The sequence below is a fragment of the Pseudopodoces humilis genome, chromosome 7 (assembly GCF_049639895.1).
Source record: "Pseudopodoces humilis isolate 2021_Gansu_Grassland_sample_001 chromosome 7, ASM4963989v1, whole genome shotgun sequence".
NCBI lineage: Eukaryota > Metazoa > Chordata > Aves > Passeriformes > Paridae > Pseudopodoces > Pseudopodoces humilis.
Window position 1 is genome coordinate 18,886,259 of NC_142206.1, and position 11,776 is coordinate 18,898,034.

Below are 11,776 nucleotides of genomic sequence, written 5' to 3' on the forward strand. Positions count from 1 at the left end.
GAACACACAGAGCAACTCAATCTCTTTTCTTTCTTTCCTCCCCAGACTGCAACTAATGCATGTGCTTTTTTCTTTTTTGTTTTTTGCGCAGGCCGTACCTTATACGAGGGATAGCTCCACCCACAACCCCATGCAGCACAGATGTCTGTGACAGTGACTATACTACGAGTCGATGGAAGGCCAACAAATACTATATAGATTTAAATTCAGACTCAGACCCTTATCCCCCTCCACCCACACCTCGCAGTCAGTACATGTCGGCAGAAGAAAGTTGCCCTCCATCTCCTGCCACGGAACGAAGCTATTTTCACCTCTACCCCCCTCCACCCTCTCCTTGTACAGACTCTTCATGACCTCAACAGAAGGAACTTTTCCTGTAAATATTTTAAAATATGAACAGATTTAAAATATATATTTTATGATTTAAAAATAAATCTGGGTGGGAATTAAACAAAACTAAATGTGAATAAAAATGGGTTGGAGGGGTGGGGCTGTGAAAAATTGTACAGAGGAAGAATATTTATAAAATTGATTTTTTTAACTTAATTTCAATTCTTTTGTGCCATATTTGCCTTTTTGAAGTCATGTAACTGACTCAGTCTCCAAAGGATTTGGGGAGGGAATGTTGAAACTTTCTGCATTTTTAAGTCACCTTCTTACATGCAAAAAGTGTACGTAGTTATTTTTGTTAATGTAAGACAAGAAAACTAAGTGGCTTAGTTGGAAGGGAGGTCATCTAAAGAAAATGTAGGCTTATTCCTAGAGAAGAAAAACTCATTTAATTACACTTGTCAGTATCATCCCTTCACCACCACTGGAAGAAAACGTGCAGGATCACAACCCTTAGATGCTCCTGTTTGCAAGTGAGCTGAATGCTTTCCAGCAGAACTTAAGTGCCAAGACATGAATTTCAAACCTCCCTCTCCATCTGCTTAGTGTTGAACAGAAAGAACACTTCTCTTGGCCAAACCTTCCAGCTTAACTAAACCCACAGGCATCATGTCCTACCTCATGTCAGTGGCACTCTGCACATGGCCAATTCTGAGTCAGGCTGAAAAATATCTGTCCTAAAAAATTTGGTTTAGTCCCAACCAGTTCCCCACCTGACTGGGTGAATTGTAGCAGAAGCAGTTTTACTGACCTGTGGATGAGAGCAAGGGTCAAGTTTAAAGTGGTATTTAAGCTAAGAGAAATGCCCAACAAATTGCAGATTTGGTCAGAGTCACCATTTTAATAGTGATGCAACCCAGCTCCTTCATCCTTCCTTGTGAAGCTTTGGTGACTGTCTGGGAAGAAGCTGTAACAGTCAGCTGCTTCTTAAAACACAGTGCTAGTCTTCTTTTTCTCAAGTGTCCTGTAATCACTGTGCCAGATTTCTGAGGTGTTCACACATGTTGACTTGATCAGAGAATTGCTTTGTGTCTTAATATTCATTTTCCAAAGTGGAACAAAATAGTCGTTTGTATTCAAATGAGGAAAGTTGTTTGGGTTTTAGCTGGTGGTTGTAGAAAAAACGGTATCTGCATAGCTCAAGTAAAAAATCAGTTTAGTCATATCCCATAAAAACTTGCCACATGATTCAGATTTAGAAATAGATAGAAAAAAGAACAGAGGAAGGAGAAAATACATACTTTTTTCTATTCATGTTGATATAAAAATAATTAACTCATACAAACTGGTGTAACCTCAGGACATCAAGATCAGCAATGTGCTTATTCCCATTCCTACAAAAAAAAACCCATTAGGGAATGGGGGAGCTAGAATCAGTCCCTTTCAAATTCAGAAGATAAATTTTGGCTTTAATTGCTCTTTCTCTGTAGCAAAAAGGGTTGGGTATTGTATGGCACTTTATAAATTTGGTGATGATAATGTGAGTGCCTGCTTGGGACGTCTGAGGGAAGCTCTGAATATGCAAACTTGCACCTGCTTCTGCAGCTGCTCAATAACAGATGTGTTGGGCCTTCAACAGCTTTAATATTGATGGCAACAATGAAAATTTTTTCTTGTTTGAACTAAAATGGTACTTGGCTTTGGGTCTTTTTAGCAAGTTATTTGAAAGCACATCAGAGGAACCCTACAGCTCCAGGAGAGAGGTCTTGGTTGTGGTAGTAGAAAGGCTGGTACCACAGTGTTCTGATCCACTTTGTGTTTTCAGATTTATTAGTCCAGATCTGTTCTTCCTGTCTGCATAGTTCAAGGATAGGATTTGTGCTGCCACTGGTGTATTACTAAAATTCCTAAAGCAGCATTTACTACCTTCATGTCTAAATTTTTACTTGAGGGATTAAGCACAAAGAAGATGATTTTTCATATAGAAAAGTATAGAAATGGAGTTTAAGAACGGGTTCTTTCCTCATTTGCTATCAACATTAGTAATTTTGTACTATGCTGTGATGGGCAAGGTTATAGTTTGTTACTCTTGGAGTGACTTAGCCAATCTCTGAACTGATGGTTTGGTAAGAGAAAGCAATTTTCACGTGATCATGTTTCAATTAACTAAATTAGGAATATAGATCCACAGCTCATGTGCCACATGAGTTGTATAAAAGAGTATTTGTTCTGCATTACAGCAGGTGGTGGTCCAATTTCATATCATAAGTAATTTTCTGCTTGATAACTATTCACTGTTTATAATGAATTCATTAGTTGTTTCATGTCACAGTTCTAGCTTAGAGATATACCACATTCATTTTCCTGTATTCCTGTGATGATACTGGATGCAGAAGTACTTAATTTTTTTTTTTTCATTAAACCACTGATCTTTTTAAAGAGCCATAGCTATAAGAATCCTAACCACTTCATCTGAAGATTTGTATCCTATCACAAACATTGCAATTGAGTTCAAGAAAACTAGCATTTTTTACTGAGAGCTGAATGTGACTTAAGAGTCACATTTTTTTGGAGCTTGGGTTTTAAGAAGGAAGAAAGCACTTGGTGAATTGGGTGAATTAAGTATACATTTTTATTTCAGTTGAACATTCATAGCCTCTTGCTCTTGATGTTTGCTGGGGAATTGCCTTCTCTGAGGCACGTGAACTTTGGTGATGAAAATCAAAGTCCCCCACTGCTCCATATTACTGACATTAAAAGCCTTTTCCAAAAAAAGATTGTATACAAATTTAGCATCTTAACATTTAAATACTAAATATTACTTTTGATTGCTGTAGACTATATACTTTTAAATGATTACTGCACTCCTGGTGTTAGAAAAGACCAGGAAGAAAATTTGAGCAACAGGAACTACTTCTTTCCAAATATCCCCTCTATGTTCTTAGTGATTTCCACCCTGTGAACTTTCAAGCTAAAACATAGAAAACAGATGCTATTTTCTTCTAGATAAGGATGAGAGAAGGCCTTGCAGGGAATTAGTGAGTGCATATGAGATTCTGGCAGTTCAGGGATCAACAGGTAATGTTTGGGGGAAATGATGATTTTTGGTGAGGTTTAAGCATAGTTTTAATAATGTAGAAGTTTTCTGTGAGGAAGCTGATTGAAACATTTTAAAAGTTCTATCCTAATAACCTGCAGAGGGGTACATGTGATTCAGCAACCTGTGTGAGTTGTGAGTACTTGAATCAGTGTTTTCAACCACTATTTCCCAGGCCCACTGTGACTGCATATTAGCACTTGAAACAACTCAGGGTGTCACAAGGAACGGTGTCTGGAGAGCAGCCAATAATGGGCAAATGATATGTTTGATTCTGTGTTAAAGGACAGATGGCCCAGCAGAGAGCAGCTTACCTGTCCTGCAGTGCTGTCATGAAAGTGGCCACTTGTGTCTTCCCTCCTCCAGAATTTGTGCCATCTGCATGGCAGGTGTAGCAGCAGTGTGAGGCTGTAAGGTAAATGGACAAGTAATCATCATCAACATGAAGGACTCTTTTAAGGAACAATTTGTGCAAATTATAGCTTGACTTCAGCTAGACTGGCCCACTGCACCTTTAAATTTGCAGTAGAGGTAGTGAATTTGTTCTGGATGGGTCTGAGGAAACTTCATGAGCACTATCCCAGCTGCCTTCTTACTGAGGTTTCTTCTGTCTGGACAGATCATTAGAGAGCACTCAGGCTAAGATTCAGCTGTATTTGTATGTACGACAAATAATAATTTCTTCAGGACAGTGTTAAAGCACAAAATGCTCTGTGTCTAAAAATGAGATTATGCCACTATCAGCATATTCTAAAGAGGAAGGCAGAAATGAGTGGGAAACAAAATTCTTTTGGAATAATGGAATTGGTTTTCAGTAGTAAGCTTTCATTTCTGTGGTTTGCAAAGGTCTAGGCACTTCCCTAAAGGTTCTGCTTCTTTTCAAAGTAACAACAAAATTGTCTGTTCCCTCAATACCTGTTTTACAGACCTAGGATGAGCTTTCTGGAAAGCTCCAGGCTTGTTCACCCTAGATCTGTTTTCCACCTTGTATCTAGAATGTTATGTGCAAGGTCCAGGACTCATGATGTTCTCATCATTTTTATGCCAACTGGTGGCTCTTGAATTCTGAGGCTTTTGACATTCTGCTGCTTTGTGCACAGCAGTGAAAAAGGACTTGGAAGCAGGAGCACTCAAGTAAGAGCTGGTCATAGTGGGGTGATGTCACTCCTCCGTGGCCTGCAGGGTCAGATCCCTTTGCTGGGGAAGGTTCTTGTGCTGCCCTTCCTCAGAGCCTGTTAGCACGTTGTGCTACTTCACAAGTGTGCTCAGTTAAACATCACAAAAGTTGTGTGTCCTGTTGGCCTCAAGCATTTTTGGAAGCAGATCTCTTCCATCATTTTGTTGGGGTTTATGTTGAGTAAGTCCAAATGAGTAGCTGTGCTTACAATTGCACTACAAATGATATCCATTAATGTCGGGAAATGAAAACAGAAGGCAGGCATGTTCCCAATAATTAAGAACATGCATGACTGCCTGGCACAGAGCCCTAAATTAGAATATATTTGCTGTTACAGTGGTGAAGGACATTTATAAAGGTCCATGCATGGACAGAGCCTTAGACAAGCCACAGTCAAAATAACTGTTTACAGCTCAGTCATTTGGTGGTGATTGTGTGTTGTGACTCCAATTATAAATTATGAGTAGAATCTTCCTTGTAAATTTACCTTGTCTGTAAGAAATTCATGGAAGGCTGAATCCTAAACTCTGAGAGGTGTCTGCTTTTTCTGCTGCTGTTCCCTTAGGTACTGCAACACTTTCTGTTTATCATTATATATAAAAACTCTCTGTCTACAGCAGTTTTAAGTTTAGCTAAACAGCTTAAGGTATTTACTACATGATAAAAGAACTATTTAATAGGCATAGATATTTTCAATCCTTTTAGGTCTTCTACCTCTCCTTCCTGAGAACGCTTACCCTAGATTTTCTAAAGGGAGATTTTCTTTCATTTGTTTATTTTGAGGTTGGCCAGCTGTGCTGTGGGCTTTTTCACATAGAATCATACACCCTGTAAGGAATAAAAAAAGGAAAAATTTATTTTAAATCAATGTTAAGCCTGCTGATAGCAATGATGGAAACTTGATGGAAAGTCTGATATGTCTTCTGCATTCCCCAACAAAATCCTTCAAAATGCCATGTCCTGACATGCTGAGAGTGCTCCCAACCAGCTGTGACAAGCTGCTACATCCTGGCTGTTCCCAGCATGAGCCACAGCCGTGTTGCAGTCAATCTCTGGAGTCAGGGCTAGGTCCTCACCAGCCAACACAGAAATCTGGTGGATAGAAGATCACAATGACAATTCCTAAACAGGTTGGTTTATTTTGACAAAATACATGCAGAGAATGTGCTTAGAATGACTTGTCAGAGGAGAAAAGCAAGTTTGACAGCTCCAGTGACAGACTAATTCAGCACCATTGACACCTTTGAAAAGCGAGTGCTCCCACTGATGCACCTTTCTGTAAATAAGAATTTAAGAGGCCGCTCTGGTGACAGCCTTCCTGGGGTGGCTGCGTTTGACAAAGGGAGCGATATTCCTGTTTGATTTGTACAGAGATCCTGCAGCCTGTAAATAGATGTACATGGAATTCATCAGCCTGTGGAGGTAAAACAAAAAGTGTTGAAAGCAGGAGGACGGCTGTGTGAAATTTGGGGGGTATCATAAACACAACTCTAACCCAGACCGCTTTCCTACTCACCTACTTGTATCGCAATTGCTGCTATTGTAAATATACAGGAATATACAGAGTACCAAGAATTTTTATATAACCTACACGTAATCTTTTTATATTTATATTAAATTGTGTATTCTGCAAACAGCCTAATAATTACAGCTTTATATGCGTATCGTTTTGTAGCATTTGTTACCTCAAAAGACAACCAAACCCAATACTTCAGTGCCTTGTGTATTTTAAACAGATTAACATATAAACTGGGGGAAAAGAAAGTAGATTGTACTCTGCTGGTTTTAACAAAGCTTTGTATTATTGTTAGGGTTCTCTTCAGTTAAAATACATACAGCCACAAGTTGTGAAAATAACTGAAAGCTTACAATTTTGGAGGTTTTTTTAGAGCATGCATGTTTTGAATTTGTAATATATTGGAGTTTCTCTCAAATGCATTCTTTCAAGTTAACTTTGACTTATATATTCATATCTATTTCAATGGACATCCCAATACCTGTCAAAAATACGTAGCATTTAAAAAAAAAAATGCCACTAACTGATATTTAGGTTTGGGGATTAAATTAACACTGTTTTCAGCATGTCACAATTTTCATTAGAGCCATAAAATTTTTATGTTACAGAAAGTCTTTATCAATTATCTTCCCAAGCATGGCCTTCTAGCCCACAAATGACTTGGTAATAGTGTTGTAAAAAAATCTTTGAGGCTGTCATCACTTCAGACCATTGTACTTTAACAATTTTCTGGTCATGAAACTGCAATGTTTCCTTATGTTAACAAAACCAAAGGCTTGTTTGAAGTAACTGGTATTTTGTATAAATATTTGTACAGATAACAGACTCTGCTTTTGTACTATAGATTATGTGGATTTTGTTTTATAATAAATGCTTTAAAAATGCTTAGCAGCCATTTTATGAGCAAAGCTGTTTCATCACCTACAGTAGAGACAACCAGCCAGTATCACAACAGTTTTAGATACTATTTAAGATAAGGATAGTGCTGTCTCCTTGGTTTTAATTTTCAGATGTACGATAACAGTGAGAGCTGGAAAGCAAATCACCTTTAGAATTAGAGTTGTTAGCTATTAGAACTTCCCACAAGTTTGTCAATATCATGACCTTACGAAAATAGTTATACTCCATAGGAACAATCTCAATTGTTCTGACTAGGCCAGATCTGAGCTGTATTTCTTTTTTAAGTTGTATGATATCTTTTAAATGGATGCTATAGGATGTCAAAGTTAACTTTTTAAATAATGGGTTCTTTTTTTTTATGAACATACTTGAAAACTAGTTCCAATGAGTCTAATTTTGTCTTCATTTGTATAGTCAATATTGGTGGTCTCAGATTTGTGAGATTTAACCTAGAAGTCAAAATTACTGTTGGTGGAGATATCCTTTTTCCTGCGTGCTGATGAGATGGGACTCAGACTGAAGTGTTTCTGAGCAGTTATCAGCAGTCATGGTGAAGTCCAGTTCTGTTTCTTCTGATTTTTCCAGGCTAGAGAAAAAAATAAGAGCATATACATTCAGATACCTGCTTCCTACAAAGTTCTTCCAGATTTTGCATTATACTGAACCAGAAAATGTCAAAAGATTTTTCCTCTTAGCCACATTATCCTTGCTAATAATGCTTTAATATAAATGGGCCCTGGAGCAGCCATATGATGACTGCCTAGACCTAGTGATTTACACCATCACTGATTAGGATGGATTTGTAGGAAAGGAAAATGACAAATCTGCTGGTGCTCTGCTCAGCTTGGAACAGGCCTTTCATCATCCTTTTGTGTTAGAAAAGTTGGACCAAATTACTCAGAAGTACAGAAAGATTTTTAGGATTTTATATGGCATGAAGCAGAACAGCCCCACTCTTCTTTCCGGAACTTCTGGCTGTAGCTAGGCTTTCTCTCCTGAAAAGATGCATAAGGTCCTCTTGGAGTGGACTCTGACACTGGCTGGTTGCAGGGAGGTGTCTGATACATGTATCCCACATAATAATACAGATTTCTGCACAGCATACCTATCATTCTGACTCCTCCAGTGCCTTAATCCCAGATGTTTCTTGAAACCAGAGGACACGGTATTTTCTTTTTGCTCCACAAAAGCTTGCTCAGCTGCCTGGATGGATCTTTGTAGCCTTACACTCCCACAGCTTACAGATTTCTTAACGTTGTAATTGAGAAATAAAGCTCTGACACATTGTTTGTCTGAACGGAATCTGAATGTATTCCCAGGGCTGAACCTGTGGTCACAGGGAAGGGTGACTAATTCCAAATCTGCTGATCCTGATCTTCTCTGAAACTGACCCAGCTGTTACTCTCCGTGGCAGGACAGAGCAAGGTGTTTGGCTGATTTTGTGCAGCATCACTGAAGACTGAACTGAATAACTGTCTGGTTGTGCTAGGAAGTGGCTAAAGTGGTTGAGATGCATTCTGCACAATGCAGAATTCTGCCACAGCATGGGTGGCTCATAGCTGCACTCAAGAACAGCCTGGTGCTAACCTATTCAGCTCCAGAGATCTCCTTCCATGCTTTATGCCAGCCTCAAAGCTTCTCTACACATGGTGGTTGCTCCAGAAGACAAACACCATAAACAACAAATGCCTTTCCTTTCTCCTCCTTTATTGCTGAGCAGACATTTTATCACATGGAATATATACCTTTCTTTGGTCAGTGTGGGGGATGTGCCCTCAAAAGATCCTGCCCACCCCCCAACCTACTGGTGAGGGGTTAAAGCTGGAGAGACAGCACTGATGCTGTGGGAGTGCTGCTCAGGAGTAGCCAAAAACACCGGGGTGTTACCAACACTGCAAAGCACAGCACCATGAGAGCTGATCTGGGGAAGAAGAGCTCCATGTCAGGCAGAGCCAATACAGTGAGCTAACTGTGCCCACACGCTGCCAAAAAGCCCACAGAGTTATGGGGAGGAGTTGATGTGAAACTAATGCTTTTTAGGATAGGCTTGTTAGTTTAGACAGCAACCCAGATGTGGTTGCATTTCACTCACCTGTGCTCTGAGGGGTTTAATGCAGGCTGGCCTTTGAGTGAGCAGCTAGGGAATGGTGGGGCAGCCTTTGACGCCGTGCATGGTGCTGTGGAGAGCAGGGTGGAGGGAAGGCAGTGCCTGCTCTGCAGTTTCTGCAGGAGCAGCACTGCAACAAGGTGCCCACATCCCTGCTGACAGTACAGAGCTGCACCCCACCTTCCACTGAGGAGGGCAGGTGGTTGCTGGAATCTGCTCAGAAAGCACAGAGAGAAAGAGGTTGGTGTGCACAGGGGGAAATGCTGTTGTGGTTTTAGGCATGACAGAATTATACCTATCTATAATTAAGGCTGGAGATAAAGGTAGCATCTGAGAAGTGGAGGCTTGATAAGCCAGGCTAATTGCTGGTCTCTGAATACTTTGAAGAAATGAGGCAAGGATTGTAACTGCAAGGGTATTTGCAGATCAGCTGGTCAAGATCATAGCTATGGTGAAGATTAGGGCAAGCAATTTACTTGGGCCTGCCCAGTTTGGGTTTTGATGGATTCCTCACAGAACATAACAGCTGGAAGAGGCATGGCAAGGGCAGGATAAGGTCTTGAATTTCCTCTTGCAATTAGAGACTGGTCTCTTGCCTGTAATTAACATGAATAGTAAATAGGCTGGAAGCCAGAGTGGCTTTTGGAGTAGAAAAATGCCAACAGTTTACATATACTCTGGACAGCCTGCAAAGACAGGATCTGGGCTTGCCCTATTCAGGGTTAATGTCTTCTGTTACAGTTTCCCAAAGGCAGAGCTACTTTGGCAATAAATCCCATTTAAGGGATAGCAACAGCTATTGCTTGGGGAGTGATGTTTGTTACTGAACTTTGCACAGCCTAGAAAGGTATAAGAAAGACATGAGAACGGGAACAATGCTTTCCATTGTATTTTTATTTGGCTTATCAGGCTATTGTTACAGGTTTAATTAGGACTTAATTCTTAGACAGTTTCTCTCATGGAGATCTGAATTCCTTCTAGGTTGTAAGGAAACATTTAGTGCTTATGCTCATTTTACTGTAGGCATTGTACATAGGCAGTCACTAAAAATGAGAAGAGAATTCGGGCATCAGGCTCAAAAAGCTTGTCAATTCCCATATACATATGGGAATATACATATACATACTTATCCTATATACACAGCCTGCAGCATTTGGAAGGGTCGATATCCTTAGCTTCTCTTTCCTGTTGTAGGGGATTGTACCAAAAGCCCAGGTACTGGGAACAACAGAGTGGCAAGTGTTCAGTAGCTGGATTCCCTGGATCCAGACTAGAGAGAAATGCTCAGGTAGGTTGGAACTCATGAGCTGAGGTGCTGTCGTGGTTTAGGAATGGTGCTCTCCAATTCAGTGCCCCCACTGAGACAGCAACAACACTGTAACAAAAGTGTAAAAAAGTGGACAAAAGAGAGGGTGATTTACATGCACAATGCTCGCCAAGCCTGAGATAATGAAAGCCGATGGTGGAAGGCCTCCCTCTGCCTGCCACACTTTTCCCTGACTGGAAAAGAAATCCTTTCTTCTCAGAAGGGAGGGGAAAAGGTTCTCTTCCCATCCAGTTCCCATTCCTTCCTGTTAATGCCTGATATGCTACAGGAGCCATCAATAAACTGAAGTCCAGATGTTTTACATCTCTTAACCTGAATTGGCCCGTACAGGAAGGTTAATTAGGAATCCTGGCAGATAGGTATTTCGTGGATTTTAGTCCTCAATCTTACCCCTTCCCTCAGCAGTTTTGGCTGCTCTATCCATGAAATACTGAGGTTTAAAGTTAGAAGCAAGGTAAGCAAGTGGTTAGAGGGCCCATTTGTTACACTTGGCTTCTGGGGGATGAGTGCTGTGTGTGAACAAACTCAGGAAGAATTAAACAGGGTTCAGGGAAGTTCCAAGTTGGAGAATCTAAAATGTAGAAAGCTGACTGCTGTATCTGTACAGGATGAAGCAGCACACTTCCATTGAAAGCTGAATGGGAACCCACTTGTCTTTACTTGTAAACATGCAGAGGACCAGACCTAAAAAATCAGGAATTGGTGATGAATGAGATTGAGGAATATGTGCATCCTGTCCTAAATTTGGTTTTGCGAGAGATCCTGTATTTTGTCTCATTTTATAAGTTGGTATTGAGAGGAATGATGAGCTTGTCTTTACAAACAAGCTGTGGGTCAGTTGATAAGATGTAGCTATCAGTGAGAGACGACGGAAACAATGGGATGGATTCCAGTAGAAGATCAAAGAGGCACTGAAAGAACACTATGAATTCCATAAAAGTTAAGAAGGGATTATGCATTGGGGGTGGGGGGGGGAAGGTACCCCAGGTATCAGGCGTTCGGGGAAGCCTGTACCTCTCAAGTACCTCAGCCTATGGGGAAAGAGAGAAGGGACAAGCAGCCGGGAATTAGGATAAAAAGGAGGCTGCGCCCTCCAAAAATTGGAGAGACCCCAGGGGAATGCCCCATGGCCTCTCCCTTTATTCAAATAAAGTAAAAGGACTCCTCTGTCTCCTTTTTAGACATAAACCTCTGGTGTTTGTGGATTAATTTTCCTGACAGTATCTTGTTTCCATCTAGAACTGAGGGTAGGTTTTTGTGAATTGAGCACTTGAAGAGTCTAGTTTATTCCCAGATCCTGCTGGATTTCTAGAGATGCAGCC

At 40.5% G+C, this 11,776-nt stretch overlaps 1 protein-coding gene across 2 annotated transcripts in view; it reads left to right on the top strand.

The window, feature by feature from the left end:
• The window catches only part of LRP5 (LDL receptor related protein 5), a 137,107-nt gene extending 130,103 nt beyond the window's left edge, over positions 1-7,004 (top strand). For both annotated transcript variants that reach the window (XM_088057275.1, XM_005522381.3), the window contains exon 23: positions 92-7,004. In XM_088057275.1, coding sequence (XP_087913401.1) covers positions 92-353 — 262 coding nt within the window. In that variant the 3' untranslated portion in view covers positions 354-7,004. The remainder of the gene's footprint in view (positions 1-91) is intronic.
• The last annotated feature ends 4,772 nt before the right edge of the window (positions 7,005-11,776 follow it).